The sequence below is a fragment of the Pyrus communis genome, chromosome 3 (assembly GCF_041283825.1).
Source record: "Pyrus communis isolate YQ-2024b chromosome 3, ASM4128382v1, whole genome shotgun sequence".
NCBI classification, from domain to species: domain Eukaryota; kingdom Viridiplantae; phylum Streptophyta; class Magnoliopsida; order Rosales; family Rosaceae; genus Pyrus; species Pyrus communis.
In genome coordinates, this window is record NC_142567.1 from 11,473,009 (window position 1) to 11,499,254 (window position 26,246).

Below are 26,246 nucleotides of genomic sequence, written 5' to 3' on the forward strand. Positions count from 1 at the left end.
AGTTTTTTTCATTAAATCAAAGGACACCGTGTCTTCCTTTTGTTTTGGGCTTGAACATTTCAGAAAAAAGAGCCACCGTGCACAGCAGTAGAAGAAAACATATCCCTCACCTACAAATTTTTCGATGGACCAGAGAGGCGGCTACTCGCTCCTGGGCTTCATTTCTAGCGAGAGGAGGGGCGACCGCCCCTCTTTGCTCCTCTATAGCTTTGCCATTGGTGGCAGAGAGTTCATATAGAGTCCCACTTTTGAGAAAGTCTCTTTAGCATTTCTCACAATATTGTGTAATTATGCATTTTTGGTAAAATGGTCTAGAATTCCTATGTAATCTAGTAATTCTTTCTTATTAGGTTTTGTACTATTTTGAGAGCAAGTTTTTCTCTCCTCACGGTTTACTATAAATAATGATACTATTGTAGGGGAAATATCATCTATAAGTTCCCGGCTTTTGTCTATCTGATGCTGCACCTCCTTCTCTCCCTTCAAAAAATTTGTCACAACACGTTATCAATTACGCTTTTGACACTACCTTAAGGAATTTGAAGGATATTTTCTATTATAAACCAGTTCACAATTTTCATCATATAATCTCAATTCTTCTAAAAAGCGGTCTAAATTGTCCACATATTTTCAACCTTGATTGGATGAAACATTCACTAAGATGCATGTATCTCAACTTTTCATTTTGAATTATAGATTCCGCTTAAATTGTAGTCACGTTATTCTATTATATTATAATGGGAATTTAATGATTGTTTGAGAAACCAAAGAAAAGAGGCACAAAGTCAAAATTTAGGGTTTTCTACCTTAACCGCGCGAGCTACGGTTTGAAGCTGTTTGAGCCGCGTCGCCGAGCCAACGAGCCATGGCCTGAAGTCATTTGAACCGTTGGAGCGGAGCCCCTCTTAACCGAGCTGCTGGGCTAACCTCAGCACAAACTCAAGTTTTTTTTAGCTTCGTCTACACTCGGCCTGCACCACAAAAGTTCCATTGGAATTTTCCCGCGCTCGGCCTACCAAGCCCTGGCGGCCTTCTCCTAGCTTGCATGTGGCAGTTCAGCCGAGTTTTGGGCCTGGGACCCCTAATTGTTTTCCTTGCGCTCAACGCGTCTGCAACCCGGCTAGTTGTGGGCCTCTAAACCACCCTGCATAATACCTAGCCCAAGCCTTGGACCTGGGCACCAGCTTCTTCTTCTTTAGGCTTAGGCCTACCCTGCACCCAAACCAAAACAGCTCAGTTCCTGTGGATGGGCTTTTTGCCCGTGGCCTATCCTGCTAGGCTGCAACCCAACAGCATTCGTAAGCCCAATATTTTTTCGATTTTGTGATACATTTGCTTTGCTTGTACCGACCCATGAACTTGCGGTTCATAATTTGAACCCGAAGTTACGCATAAACGCCATAGAAATCCGAGATATTCTTAAAACACGACACCGATGGTTTCCCAAAGTTTATATGTTAATTTAAACCAAACTATATCTAATAGAACCTGAATGCTTTATTCATGAACAATTTTTATCCATTGAGCTAACCATAATTTTGTTCACATCGTTACAACGACATGTCGAACTTGAACAAACTCAACTTTACTGTTTTGGAAGTTTCTAGAAGAAAATACCTAAAGTGGATTCAAGGTGTGAAGCTTGACCTCAATTTCACATTGCAGTAAAGAGAAACGTGGGGACCATACGTCTTCCGTTCAATCTAGAAACCAAAATCAAATTTAACTTCATGTCTGTTGATAATGGAAGACTAAGTTGCTTTTAAATTAATCTCATTGACGATTTGTGAAAATGAAGAGGAAAAAGAAAAGTGGTCAGGGTTAAAAGACGTGCTATGAGAGCTTGAGAATATTTAATTTAATCCAATTGCATTTGACTAATTTGCCCTTGATTAAATTTGTTTTTGTTTTAGACAGAAAGACGGAACTTGTTAAATTTGAATAGATATGTTTACATCTTTTGCCAAAATATTGAAAACAAAATCAGGACCGATACAATCCCACATCACATTTTCTTGTGTCTTGAAGACATCTGCTGCAACTACATGCGCAGTGTTGTTGGCACGATGAGGAGAGTATGCGAACTCCAAGACACCAACATCCGCAGCTCCCAATTGTAATTCTCTTGTGATCATGTTTAGGACAATCTTAGCATCAGATACCACAATAATTCCTGTGATCCCTTCCTTCAAACAGGCGTATGAAGTTGCTCTCACCGCAGCAACCTCCCCCGCCACTGCAGAAGGGAAAAACAGGCCTCCCGTGCCACCTGAGAAATGCCACATGCCCGCAAAAATTCGTACGACCCAACCAACTCCTCCTTTCTTAGTTTTTGAATCCCACGCTGCATCACAATTAACCTTGAGCACCCAAAAGCTTGGTTTCTTCCGGCCATTTCCATCCACATATGATTTTTCTTTGTTGGCAGGCATCATAGCAGTATGCAGGCCATTATTGGCCTGCGATTCCACTCCTATTGCTTTCTTAAACTCTTCAATCCTTTTTTTCCATATTTACATAGCCTCAACGGGATCACACTTAATCACTTTAAACACTGTATCGTTTCTGCATTTCCAGGTCCTCCATAGATCGAAGACGATTCCTTCTTTAATCTCGCTTCTTCTCTAATGTTTTCGAAACCGTTGGCATATATGATTCTAGCAAGAATAAAGTTCGTACATTCAAGATTGGTAAAGTTTAGTTGAACGTCGCAAGATAACCAGAAAGCCCTACAAAACTCGCAATAGAATAGGATATGCTCCACTGTCTCATTCTCCGTTTCACGGAACGCACAAAGGTTACACACCTTCATTCGTCATTTTTCCAAATTACTTCTCACCGTTGTGGCATTGTTACAACACTTCCAAATAAAAATTGTCATTTTGTTTGGGACCGACAAATGCCATATTTGCTTCCACATATAGCAGCTAGTTCGGCAGGTACTACTCACACCCATTCCCTTTTTATAGAGCTCATCGTTTTTTAAAAAATCCATTGCCACCTCATATCCAGTTTTGACGCTATACACACATTTATTTGTACAGTGTCAAATCAACTGATCTTCACATCCCTCATAGCTAATTGGGATGGAACAGATTAACTCAATTTCATCCAGATCGAACCATTGTTCCAGATGATAAGATCTAAATTTCTCGGCCCTTAATCAACCTGCAACTAACACATAGGATAGAGAGGAAGAGGGAAGGAAGATGAAGGAGCAGAGCTCCAAATATTTTTGTATTTAATTTCTTTTGTGTAAATTCTCATCTCATTTGTTTTCTGGGAGCTGGGCTAGGTTTTATTCAAATGCCAGCTGGCATATTTAACAGTCCTTAATACTAAAAACTAAAGCATAAACCCCCCATTAACTCTCTAAATCATCTATTAAGACAATCACAATTGAGACCTATTATGGGTTCATAACAATACTCCCCCCTTGAAAATTAGCCTTGTCCACAAGGCTAAAAAATTTGAATGTGGAAACTTGTTTGAAAGCAGCAGCACATTCCCTTACGATGGATACGTTCTCAATTCCAGTTATGCTCATTGCAATCCCAATATTAGCGAGTTTCAAAACAGGTGCATCATTCAGTGGTTTAAAAGCACTAGTTGACATCTCACGAAAAGCTTGCACGATATAGTTCTTTGAGCTATCATCCAGTGGTACAACAGTGTCATCATGCAATTGAACCTTAGTGCTTTTCTCAAGCAAATTCTCTACAGCACCCTTCACTAGCAATGACCTCTTTCTTGAAACAGAGTTGACCATTACATCTGTGGATTTCTTATCACGATCAAACTCAAGGGTTGCAATTCGGCGTTCAAATTCACTCCACTTTTGGCAACAACCAAGCAAATCCCTTCCATTTGATGATTCCCAAAATAGATTCACAAAAACACCCATTCACTTGCCGTCCTTGTACTGAAAATAGAATACCAACTTGACAGCTTTAGCCGATGTATCTCCCGAATCCTAATCAGGCCAAAAATCAAATTTTCTAGTGAAAAACAAAGAAAAATCAGCGTGTAAATCAATAGCCAAAACACCAAAATTGCTTTCCAGGTGACCTTCGAGAGAGCATGCAAAATCCAGATAGGTACCCCTAGTGTATTCACTCCTTCTCTTCAATGTATTTGTTATTCTGTCACCCTCAAAGTCATTGGTCTTGCTGAATACCTCTCTAATTCGTGCTTCACCAATAGTTCCAATGTCGTGTGGTAACTCAATAGCTCTGCCAAAATTGACTCCTTCATTCACAACTTTAGGACTACCACACTTATCTAATACGACATTCCTTCCCCTAGGACCAAAAGTAAGGCCAATAACACCCACAAGCTTGTCAATTCCACCTTGTAGTGCATATTGCAAATGCTGATCAAAAGCAATTTCTTTTGTAGAAGACTCCATAATAGAACGAAGCCTTGATTGCCAGTAATTCACCCTACTATTTTGTTGCTAATTCACCCCCCTTCGCAAATTTCCAACAACCACAGCTTCATTTTCAAGTGAATTCATAGAGTAGGTAGAGTACACCATTCGTCCATGGTCTAATGCACCCGAATGCCCGCACGCAGATCTTACACACACACCCATTGCCGCATCCAAGTCATCTGTAACCCAAGGTCGAGGGATAAGGTTTTGACAACTAACAAAAAAGGACATACCCTCCTTTGAGAAAACTTCTGCAAGCTGTGCAAAACCAAGATCAAATATATTTCTAGCAATTATTCCTCTAATCAGATCCTCTACCTACTTGACATCGTCTTCAATAGCATCACTAAAGTCCACTACCTTCTCAAATAAGGATATGACCTTGGCATTCTCTTCATCCATATGTCTGAACTAGTTCAAAGCCGTAATTCGTGACAAAGCTGAGATCACATCCCCAAAAGCTGGAAGAGATTTATTGATGTTTTGAGATTCCTTAAGGTTTTCCCCTTGAACTTTAGTTTTTGCTAGATGCTCACTGCCACCAAAATTCATAATCCAAAGCTTGCTCATTATGGACCCTTCATCGAACTTAAGCTTAAGCTCATCGGACTGTGTAAGTGTAACCATCGCTGGAATTGTAGAAACCATATTGTTGAATTCGGAAATCACAACAGCAAATTTATGCACTTCAGTAAAGAGTTGAGAATAGTCTTCCTCCCTCAACTTGGCTTGACTTTCTATATTGTCAACAAGAGATATACAATATTCACGAGACAGAAACTGGTCAAGAGATTGAAATATGCCCTCACATATCGATCGTAAAGAAACTATCGAACTCAACAGGGATGCTACTTTTATTTTCTTGATAGATACAATATCAATGTCTTGAGAATCAGCCAAGGGCCTAAGAAAAGTTTTTCCCATACGATTTCTTTCAAGTGGAGATGCAAAGGCACAAAATGCAAGTATCATAAGGGTAGTGTCTTGAAGGGCTTCCCACACATAAACAATAAATCCACGGAATGGTTTTTCAGTGAATTTATTAACTCCAGACATTTTGTTTCTTTTATGAAGTAATTTCTCAGAAGTAGAAATTCCATTGATACTTGAACATGATTGAGCTACCTGATTGCAGTCTTTGTTGGCCAAATATGCAGCCACTTATGTAGCAACCATTGTATCACTAGCAGAATTTGCAGATGTTTCAGCAGCTGATGAGTCTACAAACTGCATATGTCCTATTTCACACCACAACATGCAATTCGCACCACAGCTGGGACGTGCATCAATAGCCGCAGATACAAAATCTTTACCATACTTTTCCTCAAAAATATTCCTTAGAACGATCAGTTCTAAAATCTCAGAATACCTGGAAGGGGCAAAGATTAAACTAGCAATTCCCTCTTTGAGATTAGGTAAACACTCCCCTTGCTTTGCGATGATAGAAAGTTTGGATACTACTAATTCACAGAAGAGCTCAATGAACTCATTGGTGGTCAAAATTTTTTGTGCTCTAAACACATGTTCAACCCAGATATCATGACCAGATTGTAGGAGCAAGGCAATCTCACGCCTCATTTGCTTCACCATCGCCTCCTTCTTGTTCCTCAGCAACTTTATTTGAACCATCGCCATCTTCAATTGCATTTTGTGGAATTTAGAGCCTCCACCCTTATCCCAAATGCCATTGCAGTAGCACATGTCCCGATCGAGAACAACATAGCAACTTCAGTCTGGAATTTCATCAAACAGTTTCCATGCACCAAAATACTTCCTCACAAATTTACCCACAAGATACCAATTAACCCATCCAAATTTATCTTTCAGGGTATGCACCATAGTTATCAGTCAAAAGAGAAGGGAATTTAGCCTTCGAAGTTGTTGAAATGATACTTAAATTAAGAACTACCTCAGGTCCAGTGTCTGTAGTATCGGAGAACGAGTGCTCATGAAGTAGGCACGGAGCAAAGGTCATCGTTGAAGCATGAATCCCTCTATTTGATTCCGGCAAATAAACTATGGCTGCAGTGGAATCGTTCGACCGTGGCTTGACGACCAAAGTTGTCAGTGCTCGCAACAACGGTGAAGATGAGAGCAACGGTGGAGCTTGGATTGCTGCCGGAATAAGTTGCGATTGGGCTCCTCCAGCACAGATTGGGCTCCAAGGTAACTGGATACGCTCAATCGCAGGAGAAACTTGATGATCAGTGGCAAGAGGAACAAAGATGCCTTCCCAGGCACTGCGAAAGTGCAGCTCTCTACGAAATTTGTTGAAATAGGCAGGAAGCTTGGTTGAGAAGGCCTTTTCGATAGCAGCCTCAATGAGGGAAGGTAACGAGGCCATCGTAGCCTTCAAGGAAGCAACACGATCTTCCAGGGAAGAGAAATGAGGGGCAGCGGTTTAGCGGGTTTATACGGGAGGGAAACCAGTATTCGAGAAGGATGATACCATTGATAAGATCCAAATCTCTCGGCCTTTAATCAACCTGCAAGTAACACAGAGGATAGAGAGGAAGAGAGAAGGAAGATGAAGGAGCAGAGCTCTAAATATTTTTGTATTTAATTTCTTTTGTGTAAATTCTCATCTCATTTGTTTTCTGGAGCTGGGCTCCTTTGATACAGACTCCATCCCTTAAAATGCCAGTTGGCATATTTAACAATCCATAATACTAAAAACTAAAGCATAAAACCTCCCATTAACTCTCTAAATCATCGATTAAGACAATCACAATTGAGACCTATTATGGGTTCATAACACCAGAAGCTCCATCATCCACCTTCAGGTATTCTAGTCAATTAGGTTATAGACCATTGGCAGTACATTAGTGTTGAAGGATCGTACTTAAATGTGCAAGGCAATAGGATCCACGGGTCCAAGCATGTTCATTTTACCATTTCCTACCCATTATCGCAAACCTTTCTCGATTATCCATCTCCCTTCCAATATTCCTTTCCACCCCCACGAGGTGACATTTTTTGCCTCCAAGAAATAGCTTCCTGGATAGTACTTCCCTATTAGGACCTTGGACAATAACATCTCCTAATTGTGAATAAGCCGCCAAATCAGCTTTGCTAACATTGCCAAGTTAAAAAATTGCAAGTCCTGGAACCCTAAACCACCAAACTGCTTAGTTTGAGTTATTTTGCCCCAAGAGACCCAATGCATTCCTCGCTTGCGTCCTTGGCCTTGCCACTAATATTTTGCAATTAATTGTCTCATCTCTTTGCATAAAGAGATAGGTAGTTTAAAGCAAGACATAGTTCGACATTACCATTGCCATTACTTTGATCAGCGTTTCTTTCCCTGATGCTGATAGAAATTGTTCAGCCCAACTAGTTAGTTTTTCTTCGTTATTCCTTCTTACCTCTTCGAACACTGCTTTTTTGGGGTGCCAAAAATCTGATTGAATCCCCAGACACTTCCCAAATGTCTCCTGAATCTAAATATTCAAGCATTTAACGACTTTCCTTATATTTATTTAGTAGCCCGCACCAAAGAAAATGGAGGTTTTTCCAGATTGACTAGCTGACCAGAGGCACTAGAATAGCAATCTAGTACATTCAAGACTTATCGATCCTCTCCTTCAGTAGCACGACAAAACAACACAGAATCATCCGCGAAGAATAAATGTGAAATCATAGGACCATCATTCGGGATTTTAAAACTGTGAAGAAGATCCAAGTCCTCACTTCTTTTTTACGAGGCTGAGAAACCTTCCACACAAATGAGAAAGAGGAAAGGCGATCGTCGATCACCTTGTCATAACCCTCTAGTCGGTTTGATGAATCCAGTATGATTCTCGTCGAATAGTACAATATGGGAGATGGATAAAATACATTCTTCAGTTCTAGCGGAAAACTCTCTTACGAAACCAATCTTCTCCATCATACTTGTTACAAATTTCCACTCCACCCTATCATACACATTTTCGATGTCAAGCTTGATGACCATGTCTTGGGTATTCTCATCACTTTGGCACTTCAAAGAATGTAGGATCTCATAGACCACGAATATGTTGTCATGGATTTGTCTTCTAACAATAAAGGGGGACAGGTTTTCACTAATCACCTTTGGCATTAATCCTTTGAGACGGTTTGTGATGATCTTAGAAATAACCTTGTAAGACACTCTAGAACCTCCTAGACTCTGTGTGATTGGGCAGAAGCATACAGAGCTCCAAAGTGTTAGACCACGATTTGGCCGATCCTAACCTCCTCTTCTTGCCAATTTCCCTTGGTGTCTTCCAAGCCTCGATCACAGTTTATCCTTCTAAGGTTCAAAGTTTGCGGTTTGCACATGAAAGAACTTAGTATTTTTATCGCCTTTTTTTAGCCATTGTGCCCATAATTTTGACTGACAGTAAATCTCCTCCACCTTAATAGCTTTCCTTTAACTCTCTTTTTTTTCCTTACCCACTGCTAATTGGTCTTCTCTAATTGATATGCATTTCAAAGCTCTCCTTTAAAACCCACGATTTTCTTCTTTCTATTTTTCCCATTTTGTCTTCACCAGTTTGAGAAATCCCAGGGGACTTCCTTTAGTTTTTCACAAAAATTAAAAGCATACGATCCTTCAAAGCTTTTCTTCCATGTGTCACCAACAATGCTCTTACCCTCCGTACTTTTCCTCCAATGTCCATAGTATAAGAACCTTCTTATTCCTTTTGGTAGCAGAAGTTCAATTTGCAGGATTAACATGGCATGACCCGAGCCTTCTAATACTTCATGTAGAATTTTTGCTTCTGGATATAATTGGATCCACTTCATCGTTGCTAGTCCACGATCAAGTGTTTGTTGGATGAATCTGTCATCTCTTTTATTTTTGCATGTAAACGGAAAGCCCTCATAGCCCAAATCAATTAGGCCGTTTTTTGTAGTATATTCCCAAAAATCCTGCATACTAGCAGTTATTTTTTTACTCCCTCCATCTTCCGTTCTTCTAAAATATCATTGAAATCTCTAATGATAAGACAAGGGTCATTTGCACTCAAAATTCTTTTACTGAGGAATTAACCACTATTCTTTCCTTTTTTTCTCCTCCGTACTAGCATACACTGCCATCATTCTTTAAGATTGTTTACATCCCCTAATACCCTGACAGTTCTAACATATAAGTTTCATGGCAACCGTGGAGTCCTCTCTGGGCTGGTCTCCTCCCCACTTCAAATAAAGCCAAGTTTCTGGAATGAGGAATTCGCTTGCATCCCCTTTTAACATTCTCCTTCCACCCTGTTTCCATGCTTATTCTTTCCTCAATTTTCTCTCCTCTTCAACTGTTGCTATAATCAACTCGAATTCAAATGGATTTGAGCTTTGTGTCTTCACATTATCATTCAGTATCTGCTTACGAAAACATGTATTATCATCAACCATGTGTACTACAATGTTTAAATATATTTCCAAGCCATTCTTTTTTGAGACTTGAATTTCTCTTCCAAGCTCCATCACTTCCTCATGCAGTTCAAGCGTGACATTTTTCGCTTCAGGGGCTATGGTTCCCCCAAGGTCAATGAAGCCCGTGTCAAAGGCAACTTCCTTCGCACGCCTTGCTTCTTCCTCATCTTCTTTCTGTTTCTTCAGTTTTTCCATTAAGGCTTCCTTGTCTATGTATTTCTTAAGTGCAGTTTTCTTCACTTTGTAAGGGGATCTCACAGTATCAATGTGTCTGTATCTTCACCGGAGAGAGTTTACTATACTATAAACTTCTTCATCCCACTTCTTTCCTTCATCGCACTTTCTCCAATTAGAACTATTCGATCTCTACATCTTCCACTGATCCCTTCTGATTTTTTCTCCAGACCTTTGGCAATACCTATGGCTCCATCCTTCTTCTGAGAGTTTACTGCTGCCGAATTTGGGACCCACATGATAGTGGCTTCCCAAGTAGATCAACATCAGCATCAAGGCCTTTGAAAGCAAGTAGTTCATTCAACTGGTTGCCTTCATTCTCATCCATCCATCTTTCCCCCAACATTTTTTCTTTGCATACTCTCATTACACGCCCTAGTAAACCACAGATGAGGCAATATCTTGGTAGACATTCGTATTTAAAATCCAACCAGATCACCCCGTCATCAGGCACATTAGCAAAAGTTCCACGCGTAAGGGGCTCTCGTACATTGAAACGAATCCTCACTCTGAGGAATTTTCCAAAACAATCTCTACTAAGAGACTTATCAACCTTAATAATTGTACCCATCCGTCCACCTATTGATAACGCCACAGACTCCGTCATACTTAGCAGGGGCACGTTATGAATGTGTACCCACAGCGTCCCCAGACTTAGGGGCTCCCAACAATTGTAGCCTTTCTTGGCTCGGTGTGCCACCATAACTAGGGCCTCCTTAAACGTCCATGGTTGCTCCCTATCAATAACCCTGAACATATCTTTTTGACTGATAAACCTAGCCACGAATATTCTTCGTTCTCCTACTTCACGAATTGATACACCATCTCTCCTTCTCCATAAGGAAATGAATCTATCAATGAAGGCCTCTTTATTAACTTCCTTGTCTGTCAACACTTTCGCCACCATACAATAATGAAAACCCACAAGGGCTTCCTGGATTTCCTTCCTCCCTATTGTAACGTCGCACTTTTCCTTCTCTGAGAGTTGAAGCTTCGCCCCAAAACACCGCTCCAGGTTCTCCATGTTCATAGCCTTCCTCGTTGCCCCCATCTTTCACGAATCAGAGATCGGTATTCCGTCTCCTTCTTGTTGCCCAAGTCCTGCGCTGTCACATTTGCATCAGAAGCCAAACCCTAGTACCATTTTTTCTTTGTGTCTTTTCGTTGTCTCAACATCCTTTTGAGGACTATTCGGGATGAGAGAGGGTCTGAATTGGGATGTAGTGGATTGAAAAAGAGTCAACTTTGAAAAGGATGCCCTTGATTAATTTGATTGTTTGTTTCTTGCGTTTTTTTTTTAAAGCATGGGTAATGTAGGGGTTTTGGAAAAATTAAAGGAAACCATTTAGTATTATGGTCTAGTGGTATTTCGCTTCAATTGTAAGTGAGAGGTCTTAGGTTCGATTCTTGTTAAAAGCGAATTTGAACCACATTATTGCTAACTCATTGTGAGACTTAGCCCACATCCTCCCTAGTATAGATAATATCATTTGTTTAAAAAAAAAAAAATTAAAGAAAAGGCATTATTTTCTTCCTTCCTTGTTTTATATATGTAATTAAATTAATGAGACCCATATAATACGTTGAATAATTAAATTCTCTGCATTCGATCAAATTTTTTGGTTCATTGTTTGATTTTGATTCTAATATTGGTGTAGTCAAACTCAGATTTGAGAGAATTTTAAAAAACTTTAAAAATCCTATTGTAGTCAATTAAAAGATTTTAAAGGATTTTAGAATCCATTCAAATCTAGGTGTAGTCAATTAAAGGATTTTAGAATCCTTTAAATTCTAGGTGTAGTCAATTAAAAGATTTTAAAGGATTTTAAAATCCATCCAAATCTAAGTGTATTAAAAAAATTAAAATTTTGGAGGATTTCTATAAGTTGTAGATTTTGTGGGATTTGAGAGCCAAAAGTATATATAACGAAGACTAAAAAGAATCCAACCTCACCACCCCCTAGGATTATAAATCATTCCACCACAATCCACCACAATCCATTCAAATTCTTTAAAAATCCATATGAATTTTGTAGAAGTCTCTAATCCTCTTAAATCCTATCAAATCTATCACTTTTAAAATCCTTTCAAATCTTAATTTGACTACACCCCCTAAAGAACCAAACTTGGATTTCAGCTTAATATCGTGGAAGACCTGATTTCTGGTTCACATATTTTTTTCTCTATCAATCAAACGCGATTGCTAAAGATTTATATATATCTTGGTCCTAATGCATTGCAACAACTTTGGGTTAACAATTTTTTTTTAAAAAAAAAAAAAACAATATTACCTATACTAAGGAGTAGGGGAATGGGCTAAGTAATAATGTAATTTAAATTCGCCTTTAACTTAATATTTGTGATATTTAGTTTTTAAAAATTTAAAATAGAATTTCTCTTTAAAATAATTTAACTTGGGTAGGTTCAACTTTAAATGTACTAGGATTAATGTTTTATAAAAATGAGTTGAGTTGGTCCGTTCCATTTATTAAGCACATGAGCCGACTTTAAATGAGCGGGATGGTCTAGGCCATCCCATTTGACACCTCTAAGACCAACTCCAACTTATGGGATAAAACTTAAATTATAAGCTTTAAAACCTTCTAAACCATCTCCAACTATGGGCTAAAATAAGCCATGTAGAGAAAATATATATCTAGGCTAGATTCCTCCCAAAATAAAACTTAAATTATTTTAGACCCACCAAACTGTCATATTTCAAATATTTTTTTGTTTTTTACTTGTAATCTAACTGCTATGATAAAATGAGATCAAATTTAATAGTAAAAAAAGATTTGACGGCCTAAAACTAAATCTAACGTCTAAAATAATTTAAGAATATTTATTTAAATCAATTTAACTTAAAAATGTATAAATACTTATGTGTTTGTATGATTTTTTTATTACTATAAATACCTATGTGTTTGTATGATTTTTAATTACTTATCAGAATTTCAATATTTTTAAATTAAAATGTTCATAAAAATAAATTAAGATAATCTTCAAAACTTTTATTTTCAAAAAAAGTTACCGAAAACAAAAAGTTAGGCTAAAATCATTATTTAATAATTTGGGCTAAAATTTTAAGCCACAAGGATTGGAGGAGAAAAACAGTTTCTGGCTTATGACTTAAATTTTTAGGCTTTATCTCCAAGGGTTGGAGATGGTCTAACCGTGCTGTAATGTACTATTGTTTCTCCATCTTTATCTGCAAGAAAAGAAAATAAAGCTTTGCATTGCATTTCCAAATGGCGGCTATACAAAAATAATCAACATGCAATTTCTAAGGCTTTCTCCGTTATAAGTCGTTACTAGGGGTCCTAAGTCGTCACACCAAACCCCTGCGACAATGGAAAAAGCTTTTTGCCTCAGCTTGCTTGATGGTGTCCGACGGAATGGCCCAGACCATTTCACATCGAACCCCTGCGATATTCATACACTCAAGTTTAGAGGTGTCAAACGGAACAGCCCAATCCATTTCACACCTTTAACCAGGGGTGGATGTACATTGAGGCCAAAGTAGTATGAAGATCCCCTGGATTAAAGAAATATACATGTGAAGGTATTCTAAGGACTCTTCGAATGTTTGGTATGCGTTTTTTTTGTGCTTGTCAAGTGTTTGATGTAATGTCTGCTAGGCATATCTTAACAGCTTGCGTCGACAGTAATCAACAAATTCTTTCGATATCACTCATCATATTGCTTCGGCATATGTCAATATGTGTTGACATGTGCATAACATTGTTTGGCTGATGACAACAACCTCACAAGTGTTCGAAGAAACACCTCAGTGAATAAACTGAAATTTTTTGTTTGGGAGCTTCAAACTCTATTTCTATCTAGAAAGCTTGGACCTTTAATACTTGGGACCTTCACTGACTGTGTCATGGCTTTCTTCATTATCACCGAAGACATCCTGTTAGCCCTCTCCCACTTCTCAAACTTGCTCCTTTGGTCAGCAGTGTTTTCATTAGTGAGAGCTGCACGCTGATCCTCTCTTAGTGCCAGTCTAAGTCCATAACCCCTAGCACTATCTCTACATCGTCTTTCGACTTCTTAAAATTTGAACCAATCAATTTCTCATTGTTAGTGAAATTAAGTGAAGTTATGTGAGGAGGTGCAGTTATCAAAACAAGCAATTTAATCAGTATTATTCTTATTGATCTTTTAAAAAACGATGAAAATCTTTCCTTAGTGCTTTTCCCTTAACCAAAATCATATAAACACAACAACATCTTTGGATAGAAACTATTTATACTAGGGTTGCATAATCCAAACATAAAACACAAAAGTGCAATTTATATATCTCCAACACATTTGAGCAAATGAAGTACATAATCTTGACAGTTTCATGCTCCATTATACACCAACTTATTTAATTGAACTTAAAATAATTAAACACTTTTGAGCAGATTAGCTAATCATGTTTTCATATAAGTCAGGTCCAATTGCTTGGACAACAAGCAATCTCAATGTTCTAAACATTTTTTAGCAGATTAGAAACTGCAATCCTTGTATTTGATTTACACAGCACTCATCAGTTCATTATTGATGAGTTTTATGGGAAATCCTTAAATTTTTTATCCATCTCGATGTCATTCTGATATCATCCTTCCTTCAAAAATAGCTAAATTGCAGGAAATCAACAAACGAGACTGCATGCATACATGAAATCATAGATTACATGCACACATACATACATATATATCTACACAGAAATGTAATATGTAGTTTATGATTCAAATCATCAATTATAGGATCGAAAATATCAGAAGACTAGTTTGAACCCTAAACACGTAAGTGGCTCTCATACCGCAGGTAAGAAGGCCACGGAATCGATCAACATGAAACTAGGATTACAGGCCTATTATTGGAAGGGATATCAACCCAAACTCTATTAAATCAATTAGAGACCCTTCATGATTCTAAATCTTTGTGTTTACTTAATAAGGATTGATTGCATATGGTTAAGACTCCATGATTCTTACTCCACTAGGGCACCGAGAATCCTTGAAAGTCCAAAGACTTTGTAAGCCAAGTCATTTATCCTTCCAAATATTCTCGGTATAACTCATTGTCCTTCATATTAGGATTTAAAATTTGGCATGTTTAATATATATTCACCAACTTGAGGGGGAGTGTTAAAATAGGTAATTATTATAATTAGGGATTCCTTTCCTTAATAGGTTTCCTATATTTTATATATTCATCGTAATTAGGGTTTGTACTATTATATATCTATATATATATATATATATATATATATATCCCTCCTAGTTAGACGAATACAACTAACGACCTATTTCAACTAGGAGGCCAAATGTTCTTTTTTTAATTAAAATATTTGCTCATATTCTAGCAAAATTTGCTCATTTTTGTAATGTGTTGTAATATTTGGGTTGAGGAAGCTCCTCCATGTTTGGAGCATTTCCTTGTTGATCATCTTCTGTAAACTCTTAGCATTTCGATGAAAATTTCTATCAACTATGAAAAGTGTTTCTTAATTCAATAATCACTCTCTTTAGCCAATAATCCAATCCAATTACATTTTTTTATGTCCCAAATTGAAGTTGCATTTCGGATTAAATGGGAGAGCAAAAGCGGAGGGTGAGAGGTTAATCAGTGTTTACATTGTCGATTTTGGCTCCTATAAATGAAGAAAAACTAATAGGCTTTGACGGAATGACTGATAAGACCTGCTTCAACCTCAACCTATAGCTCAGTAACAATGGAGGAAGGCGTGGGTCAGATGTATTTTTGTATTATAATTGTCTAATCAAAATGACTGTTGGCCAACTTTGCCAGCTGGCAATTACAACCATATTTCCTAATTATCAGCAACCAACTCATTATTAACTAAGTAAAGCTATTAAGTATGATTAAGCTAAACTTAATTCATAACATTACCCACTCCTCGAGAGCAACCTTGTCCTCAAGGTTATAATTTAAAACTGAAAAGTAGGAAATTTCAACACAAAATCTTCATAATCTTCCCAAGTGGCATCCTTCTCATTGCTTCCTACCCATCAAACCAACAATTGCACTCCAGCTGCATTCCATTTCTTTTACATTCCTCTCTGCAATATTGATAGAGGTTTTGTTGGCACCATTCCAACATCAGTACTTGTGGCAGCACTAGTACCAGAGAAGCTTTAGAGCCAAGGTGCTTTTTCAAACAGCTAATATGAAACATTGGATGAATCTTGCAACCCTCTGGCAATTGGATCATGTATGCAATTGAACCAACTCTTTGTTTGACTTCAAAGGGACCATAGAACTTAGGGTGTAACTTATGGTAAGAATGTGTAGCCAAAGATTGTAATTTGTATAGTACCAACTTCAAGTAAACCCAATCCCCCACCACAAACTCTCTTTCACTTCATTGCTTATCTAATTGCTCCTTCATCCTATTTTGAGCAACTACCAAATTTGTTCTGAGCATTGACACAACTTATCTCTAGCTAGCAACCCTTGTTCCAGAAGTTCCAATTTAGCAGTTCCCAACTCATAAGCAGATAAGTGTGGAGGGGGATAAACAATCTCAAAAGGGTTAAATTGTGTAGAGGTATGAAAAAAGGTATTATAGCTCCATTCAGCCCATGGAAGCCACTGTAACCATTTTCTAGGTTGATTGCTAGTGTAGACCTCAAATAGGTTTTTAAACACCTGTTGACTACCTCAGTTTGACCATCACTATGAGGATGGTATCCAGAACTCATGCATAGCTTGGAACCATGAAGTTTGAAGAATTCCCTCCAAAAGGTACTGAGAAATACATAATCCCTATCACTAACTATGGTTTTGGGCATACCATGTAGTTTGAAAATGTTCAACACAAACTCCTGAGCAATTGATGCAGCAGTGTAGGGATGGGATAATGCAATGAAATGTGCATATTTTGATTACCTGTCTACCACCATAATTACTGATTTTCCCTTACTCAGAGGTAAACCAACCACAAAGTCCATACTAATGTCAAACCACACTTGTTGAGGAATAGGAAGAGGTTGCAGTAATCCTAGGGGTGCAACAGTTTCATATTTATTCTGTTGACAAATTCTGCATTCAGCAACCTAATTCTTGACGTCATTTTTCATTCCCAACCAATAAAAACCCTTTTTAAAATAAAAACCCTTTTTAATTATGTGGTAGGTCTTTAATACACCTCGTGTCCTCCCATTTAGGTACAGTGGTGCTTTTCAAAGATCTTAGACCTCCAAGGAGATGTAGGACTCACTACAATCCTGGAACTGTATTTGAGAAACCCATTCTCAAACTGGAACTTTGGTAATTGGTTGTTCAAGCTGGTATATGTGTCTGCAGTTTGGGAAATAACCTTCTGAATTATTTGCAATATCCACTCATCTTTCTCATTGGTTCTTCTTAATTCATCCTTCCAACCACAATATGGTAAGTAATTGCCTTGCATTGTAATTCACTCCCCAATTGATCATTAGAACCCTTAAAATTATCACCAATTCCAAACTGTCTTGATAAGGCATTTGCTTGCACATTGTCATTGCCATGCTTGTATTGTATTTCATAGTTATAACCCAGCAATTTGGTAATCCATTTTTGTTGAAAAGTGGTGTTAGCCCTCTGATTGAGAAAGAACTTAAAGGCTGTTATGGTCTGATTCAATCACAAAATGATTTCCGTACAGATAATTGTGTCATTTTCTCATTGTATGGGCCACTACAATTAGTTCTCCCTCGTAGGTTGATAATGCTTAATTCTTTGGGCTTAATGCTTGACTGGTGAAGGCAATAAGCATGCCCTGCTGTTGTAGAACTGCCCCAATACCCTGACCAGATGCATCATATTCAATCTCAAATTGCAGGTAAAAAATAGTAATGCAAAGACTTGTGGTGACATCATAACCTTCTTGAGCTGCTATAAAGCATCCTCAGCTGCTTGAGACCAATAGAACCCATCTTTCCTAGTTAGCTTTTACAAGGGTTTGCAAATCTTGCCACAACCTCGAATGAACTTCCTATAGTAATAGTAAACCCTAGGAATCCCCTTAACTCCTTCACATTACTAGGTATAAGCCAGTCTACAATAGTTTTTAGTTTAGCAGGATTTGCAACAACTCCCTCACTTGATACAATGTGACCAAGGTACTCCACTTGACTTTGCCCAAAACTGCATTTCTATTTTTTGACAAAGAGTTGGTGATGTATGAGTACTTCAAAGGTAGTCTATAGATGGCTTAGGTGATCACTCTAGGACTTGCTATATACTAGGGTGTTATCAAAGAACACCAAGATGATTTCCTCAAGTGGCGTTTAAATATGTCATTCATTAAACTTTGAAAGGTTGCAGGAGCATTAGTTAACCCAAACTCATAGTGGCTTTCATGGGTTCTGAAGGCTGTCTTTTCAATATCCAATGAATTCATCCTTATGTGATGATAACCAGATCTTAAATCCAACTTGGCGAGGTACTTGGCCCCAAATAACTTATTTAGCAAATCATCAATCAAGGGAATTGGATACTTGTCTTGGATGGTGATTGAATATAACTCTCTATAGTTCATAAATAGCCTTTAAGTAACTTCCTTCTTCCTTAGTACAAGCACAGGGAAAGAAAATGGGTTATGACTAGGCCTAGTAAATCCAGCCCGCAACAACTCATGAATAGCTTTTTCAATTTCAGCTTTATGCAGAGGTCCATAGTGGTAATGCCTAATTGCTAGCAGTAAAGGAATTATGTGATCATGCTCTCTTTGAGAATGAACGGCATTGGGAATCACAAATATGTCTTTGGAAGTTCCCTGGTAACTTCTGCAATTCAATGAGCTGATAACTATCCAAATCAAAAGCCTCAATTTTACCATATTCCATAGAATACAAAAACATACCCAAATTGGAACTGTAAAATTCCTTGTCAAGTTGTTGGAATGACATCTCCTGCATTGATGTACATGATCTGTATGACTGAGCTTGTAGTGCACATTTCCCTTGGTAAATTCCATAGTTAACAACTGAAGTCCTGTAAGACATGACTGATGGTGGATAACCATTGCACTTCCAATACCACATCACAACCACCTAATGGTAAAGAGTATAAATCAGATGAACAAATATAACACTAATTTCCAAGGATGCATTCCTGCAGCAACCCTGACTTTTTACTTTTTTCCCCATTCGCAATCATGACATCAAAAGACTTGGTGTGTTGCGGTTGCCAACCTAATTGTTTAACCAGCCTTGAATCAATGAAGTTGTGAGTACTTCCAGAATTTAGCAAATTTTTCACAGGCTGTTTGTTCACTAACCTTTCAACCTTCATGGTTTGTATCTTACTAGTTGTAGTACCATAAAAAGCTACTTCACTTAGAGACATTTGTTAGAACTCACCCTGAACTTCTTCATTGATCTCAACATCCTCATCCTCCCCTTGAACCACATCTAGCATGAGTAATTGGTTTTGGTTGCATTTGTGACCACTCACCCACTTTTCTTCACAATACCAACATTCTTCTTTCTCTTTCTTACACTAGACTTCAATGGGAGTGAGTTTCGTAAATGGGAGTGCTACTTGTCTATTTTTTGGGTAGACAGCATGAGGTAAGGCCAATGAAGGAGGTTTAACACTCTGTGATGCAACATATGTAGTGGTTTTAAGCTCAACTAATTTCTCATCTAATTGCACAGAAATGGCAATTGCCTCGTGAACATTAGCAGGCCTAAACAACTTAACATCATACTTCAATTCACATTTCAAATCCCCTGAGAAACAACTCTTAAGTGGACTTGGACCAACTTCTTTAGTATGATTAGCAAGACGTCTAAATTCAAGTATGTAGTCCTTTAGAGTACCTAATTGACGGAGTTTGAACAAAGCTTCAGAATTATCCTCAAATTCAAATGGACCAAATTCTCTACAAAAGGCTTTGGTGAACTCTTCCCAACGTGGGGTGGTTTGAAGGCAATTCATCTAGTGGAACCACTGAAGAGCCTCTCCTTCCAAGTGAAAGGAAACTGTCACTACTTTCTGGTGCTCAGATGTGTAGTAGTAGGCAAAAAATTGTTCTACCTTGTAGATCCAGGCGAGAAGGTCTTTTCTTTCAATGAAACAGGAAAATCAATGCATTGCTGCCACTATGGCTGCAGTGATTGACCTTCACTGTCATAGATCTCGCGATGAAAGTCCAATTCTTGCGGTTCAGCTTCATCAGATGCACCAGTTGGATTAGCATGAACGGTCTCCGAAGAAGAAGCTCTACCTTTCCCATAAGGGAGCTCGCGACGAAATTGATTAAGCAACCACTTTAGCATCAAGAGCGTTAGGAAGGGTAGATATGGCCTCAGGAATCACAGCAACAAAAGATTCAATCGCAACAACATGAACGTCCATGGTGGAAAAATGTGAAGTGTTTGTGTGACAGGGCATACAAATCAAGGGAAATCCAAGATCGATTGGGTGATCCCAATGATAACACTTGCTTCAACATCAACCTATAGCTCAATAAGAATGGAGGAAGGCATGATGAAGAAGAAGAAGAGCAAATGCTCTCAGTTTTATTTTTGTATTATAGTTGTTTGATCAAAATGACTGTTGGCCAACTACACACACTAGTGCCTATATATAACAACCCAAGCAACTATTGCTAGCTGGCAATTGCAACCATATTTCCTAATTATTAGCAACCAACTCCTTATTTAACTAAGTAAAGCTATTAAGTTTGATTAAGCTAAACTTAATTCATAACAAGGGCGGAGGTGACGCGCCATTAAATTTGGAAAAATAGTCAAAATTTAGACCATAAATAGAATTTTAGTCAACAGTTGTAACATTTAATAATTCTAACCAAAACATGGCATGAAAATACTACAGTACCCTTTCTTAACTAAAATAATTATAAAATTATATCTTCTTCATTCATTGTGCAGTATTTCCGGCTTTCTTTCTCGTAACATAGTTTTGCTTCTGTATCAATTACAGGGTTCAATTCACCATAACTCGTTTTCGCCCCCGAGAAATCAAATTTGAATTCTTTTATCCTCTTGATGACGTATTCATGTATTACGATTTTCAATTCTCCGTTTTGAGGAATGATATTAAGTAGCTCCAATTTGAGGTGCTACAAGGAGAGCGTGAGATGGCTTCTACCAACAAGACGTTGGGAGAGTTTGAACTCGTAGGCGCTCCAGCACCAAGGGGCCTGCCTCGATCGAAGTCACGTTTGATATTGAGGCCAATGGTATTGTCACTAATTCTGCCAAGGACAAGGTCACCAACAAAGAGAAGAAGATTACTCTCCGCTCATCTGGAGGTCTTACCGACAGGGAGATTGAAAAGATGGTCAGGGAAGCAGAGCTGCATGCTCAGAGGGACAAGAGAGGAAAGCATTGATTGACTCAGAAATAGTGCAGAACAACCTTCTACAGTATTGGGAAGAGTTTGAACGAGTATTATGACAAAGGTTCCGAGTGAACAAGATTTAAATATTTTTACATCCAGTTTTGGTCAAAATTATAATGATTGGTTACATTTTGACCCTTTTTTTTTTCTTTCCAAATTCTGTAAAATCCAAAAATCAGAACCAAAAACAAGCTAAGCAGTGATGAGAAGCTCAAGAACTCCACAATCATTCTTTTTATCTTTTTGGTTGAAGGCCTATCGATGCTATTACCATGTTTTCTGCAATCAGGTAACATACAAACCGACGCTATTCTAAAAATTCCCACCTAGCACAACCTAAGAGCTAGGCTGCTAATCACCACTTCGATTAACTCTTAGGCATTTGAAAATTAAAAAAATGCGCCTAGACCCGCCCAGGCTCCTGCCTAGCCCGCCCAAGCTCCCACTTAGTCAGCTTAGGCATCCGACTAGATCATGACTCACTTAGACAGAAAATAAATAACGTTCATTTTGCATTTTACTTTTTTCAATAAATTGTAGGCTTGTTCAATACTTGGACGAACACACATTAAATGCTCATTCTCCATGTTTTCATTATGTTCTAATACTTTATAATTATATATCATTCTATGTTGGAATTTATGCATCTCAATGCAATTATGTAATTTTTAAGTATAAGCAAACACTTATTATATGATATATAATAAAATTACTCAAATCCACGTAGTCCGGTTAGGCCCCCGCCTAGCCGCCTAGGCACTAAGCCCTATCCTGCCGCCCGACAAGCGCCTAGTGTCTTTTAGAACCTTGCAAACCGATTAGATAATAAAATTGTCTGCGTCACCTTAGGACAATTATAAATAATTGTCAAGAGAAAGAAATCGAAAAACAATTCCAATATGATGTTGAAGGCAGAAACATCAGAAAAAAAAAAGTACTCTGATCAAACAACTGGTCGCCATGACACACCTGCGTAACATCTAACTTCGTGTCCAAAAGCAGAACTTTGTAAACAGAACAAAATTAGTTCATCTAAGACTGGAAAGAGCTCAATATGACTTCCCACAATGTATCAAGCTTCCAGCACCTAAGAAAAGACCGAACAGAGCCGCACTCGACACTGTTCTTTGTCCAATGTGCCTGATCTTCAGAAATCCTGGCACCTGCAACACGCAGTACATGTGTGTTCAATTTTTCATTTGGGCAAGCATAATTACAACAATAAAATTAAATGCATGGCAGACTATTAACAACAATGTTTGATACTTTAACATGTGAAATACAATTGCAATGATATTTGGTCTTATTGCATCCTAATCACAAATGATAGGATCGTTAACAATTTGTGTTCTGAACATGGATACCACTAATGTTAATTGAATCATCATAAATGTACCATTCGAAGTTTTCATTGATCTCATGCCACTAGCATAACCATCACATAGATTACGGCCAATACTTTTGTTGGATGAACCTTGCATTACCTAAAGGAGTAGTGGGTATAAAACGTTTTCTTTATTTGAGGTCGTTGGTTGATGCCAGATCCAGTGGGATTGTTACTGGCTGGGTGACATGGGTTATTTCTGAGCAAAAATTGAAGGTATTTCTGGAAGGCCACTCCATTGTCTCTTTTGGCATTTGTGGCTTAAGAAAGTCCGCAAACTTGAGAATGGTTGTTTTTCAACTGGTTATTTCACTGACTTCGGACTCCGGTCACATATTTTCTCTCTTTGATTTCAAAGTTAACCCGCACCCCAAACAATACCTGACTTTTGTCTCTCACCATCTTAGATATATATATTGATCTCAAGCACATAGTGTTTAGATAGACATTCCCATATGCTCAGTTTTTATACATTAGTCGTGGCAGCTTAAAAAAGTATTAATGAAAAACCATGAAACGAAAGATGAAAATAAGTAGAGACAAGATCTGAGGATGTACCTTAAACCTTAAAGCTTCATACGTCCCATACACTGAACCTGAACATATTCAATACATTATGATTAGGCAAGGCAAAACAAACATCCATTTCTTCTCAAGCTAGCTGACTAATTTATCGCAAGTGATTCTGGATCTATCATGTTCCAGATTAATATAATCAACAACTCTTATGCTATTATGGTCCCGCGAGAAATCTGTGGACTAAAGTCATAATGACTCATCAGATTTAACAAGAAATTGTTTTCAGATGAAGCAAAATGTTATTTGTCAACATAATATTACATAACATGCCAATATCACACATTACTTGTTCCGTCTAGAAGTGCATGTTATACAACAAACTCGTTACCAAGGTAGTATTGAAAACTGATGACTGACTACGTGATAAGGCTGTCTTTTCACACAATTTCAGGGTTAGCTGTATAAATACTGTCTGGAAAAGAGTTGGTCAAGATGTCTCTCAACTCAACTTGACGGTAAGAAAGGCGAATACTATTAGCAATAGATAACAAAACAGGCTTGGAGAATAACATGAGAGAACGAGAAAGACATATTCTATCGGTACCAAGTGAAGGATTCATGAGAGATTTGTTGAAAATCAAAAAGGGAAATAGGTGATCAGCTTTTGACAATTTCAGGCCAGCTAAAGTTTGCTAATAATAACATGTTGGCGTTTCCCATTCCCTTTTTTTTTTTTTTCTTTTTTTCTCTCTAGCATATCTATGCATATTTTGTCACTTAGCAAAGGATAATGAGGTATAAAGAATCTTGAGCCTAAAATTCTTTCTGATCCCCGTTGAGGGACAATAACTTGTGCCGAAAATTATCTTCTAATTCAAAGCAAAAGCTCAGCATAAAACAAAAAAACAAAGTCCTTCAACTTCTACATATGCACCAGGACGACATGGAAACTTGGCAACATAAATTGAGCTATAGTTTCTTTCTACACGAAGAATGTGCACATAATTCAAGTCAACCTATTTACTGAAAACCCCAAAAAAGTGATAGAAAGAAACCCCAATTAACCGCTGTTCTAAAAATCCCCACCTAGCACCACTTAGGCCCAATCTAAGTGCTACGCGGCTGACCAGCGCTTCGATTGATTCTTAGGCGTTTAAAAATTAAGAAAGGGCGCCTAGACTTGCGTAAATGACCGCTTAGACCGCCTAGGCGCCCGCCTAAGTCAAGACTCTCACTTAGGCAGAAAATGGATAACTTTATTTTTCATTTTATTGTATTCAATAAATTATAAGAGAATTGTTGATTACATAGATGAACACACATTATATATTTGTTTTCCATGTTTTTATTCTGTTCTAATACTTTATAATTTATATATCATTCTATTTTACAATTTATGTATCTCAATACAATTATGTATTTTTTAAGTTTAAGTGAACACTTATTTACACCGATATATAATAAATTAACTTAATCCGTCTAGCCCACTTAGCTGCTAAGCTCCAACCCACCGACTGACTAGCACCTAGCGTCTTTAACAACCTCACAATTTACAAGCTGCAACAAAAATTAGAAAACCCAAAACAAAATTCCTTTTAGTTCCACATATGCTCGTCAAAACAAACCGAACAACAAGCATTTAAAAGATGGAAGAGTAATCGAAGAGATGAAATAAGAACATCAAAGGATTATTCCACAACAAAGCCAAGATACGGTAGGGAAGAAAGCGAAAAGTAGAACAAAAACAAGGGTCTTGAAGCAAATATGAAAAAGTGGGTTTTGGAGAAATACCGACGGCACCGCCGATAGCTCCGCCAATTACAGCGCCGGTGGCAACGCGAGTCAAGCAACTGTTTTCCTTAGCCATCTGTGAATCCCTGTGTCAATCGTTGTGCGGATTCTGCGCGATGATGGATGAAATGCAGAGAAGGAAGTGGGTAGGGTAATGATTTGGTGAGGAAATAATTAGGGGAAGAGGAGTGGGGCACAAGTTGCTTGAGGCAGACTCAGAAGCAGAGAGCAGGGTTTTGGGCTTTTGGCGTCCGGCCGTCCGTCATTATGTTCTTGTCTTTCTGATTATCTAAAACTTAAAACACCCTACCCTATTTTTATTTATTTCAGAGTACAAATAATTTTAATAAAATTAAAAAATTAAATTAAATTAAAAATCCAAAAATATTCCGTTGCCGGGAATCGAACCCGGGTCTCCTGGGTGAAAGCCAGATATCCTAACCGCTGGACGACAACGGACTATTAAACAAAGTCGCAAACTTTTGTTTTATATTAGAATAAAATCTTAACTTTCATAAACGAGAAAAGCATCAGATGGGCCTTGTGCCTCTACCAACTAAACATGATGACACTATTACAAAAGCACATCTTCCCATGTATAAAACAGGGAACCCACCAACGCTTAGCATTACGATTTAGTGGATTCTTATATATATATATATATATATATATATATATATATATATAATGTTTGTTTACCTTAGCTCAAATCTCCCACTCTATAATGTAAATATATACTTGCATACTTTCATTCATAGTAAGTAAACATGTCATTAATATTAGTATCTTTAATTCTTGTCAACGTCTTTTATGTACAGTTATAGTTTATAGAAATTCAATAAAATAAAATGAATTTTCTTTAATAAATTATTTTAAAAATTAAACCCTATTTTTGAACTAATTAACATGGAACTTGCCCGTTAAACTCCCTTCTTCCTATTCAACACCACAAGAAAGCTTCCCCTTCCCCAAACAAGTACAAAAGGTCATATAATTCCTATTGCCATTGAACCAAAAAATAAAAATCATTGCCCTGGTAACCACGTAACTTATAGACAATTATGAGGTTGGGGTTCAAATCTACCAAGTAACACTTTATTTCTATAAAGGTTCTAAAAGACG

General features: G+C 37.8%; 2 protein-coding genes and 1 non-coding gene across 3 annotated transcripts; all 3 read right to left on the bottom strand.

The window, feature by feature from the left end:
- Positions 1 to 5,593: 5,593 nt before the first annotated feature.
- Positions 5,594 to 6,067, bottom strand: LOC137714395 (uncharacterized). The gene has a single exon (XM_068453624.2). The coding sequence runs from the start codon at positions 6,065 to 6,067 to the stop codon at positions 5,594 to 5,596; it is 474 nt and encodes a 157-aa protein (XP_068309725.2).
- Positions 6,068 to 22,311: 16,244 nt separating this feature from the next.
- LOC137715441 (uncharacterized) lies at positions 22,312 to 25,424 on the bottom strand. Its single transcript, XM_068454776.2, has 3 exons — positions 25,125 to 25,424; positions 23,373 to 23,410; positions 22,312 to 22,593 (listed from the first exon to the last, which is right to left on the bottom strand). Exons 1-3 carry the CDS (start codon positions 25,198 to 25,200, stop codon positions 22,480 to 22,482), a joined length of 228 nt encoding a protein of 75 aa, XP_068310877.1. The 5' UTR covers positions 25,201 to 25,424; the 3' UTR covers positions 22,312 to 22,479.
- An 87-nt stretch (positions 25,425 to 25,511) lies between these two features.
- On the bottom strand, positions 25,512 to 25,583 carry TRNAE-UUC (transfer RNA glutamic acid (anticodon UUC)). The gene has a single exon. It is a non-coding gene; the product is annotated as a tRNA-Glu (tRNA).
- Between the last annotated feature and the right edge of the window lie 663 nt (positions 25,584 to 26,246).

Coding starts and splice junctions, on each gene's coding strand:
- LOC137714395 (XM_068453624.2), bottom strand. CDS start 6,067: ATGGCGATGGTTCAAATAAAGTTGCTGAGGAACAAGAAGGAGGCGATG.
- LOC137715441 (XM_068454776.2), bottom strand. CDS start 25,200: ATGGCTAAGGAAAACAGTTGCTTGACTCGCGTTGCCACCGGCGCTGTA. Junction 23,411..25,124: donor AGCTATCGGCGGTGCCGTCG/GTATTTCTCCAA, acceptor GAATATGTTCAG/GTTCAGTGTATGGGACGTAT. Junction 22,594..23,372: donor ATGAAGCTTTAAGGTTTAAG/GTACATCCTCAG, acceptor TGCGTGTTGCAG/GTGCCAGGATTTCTGAAGAT.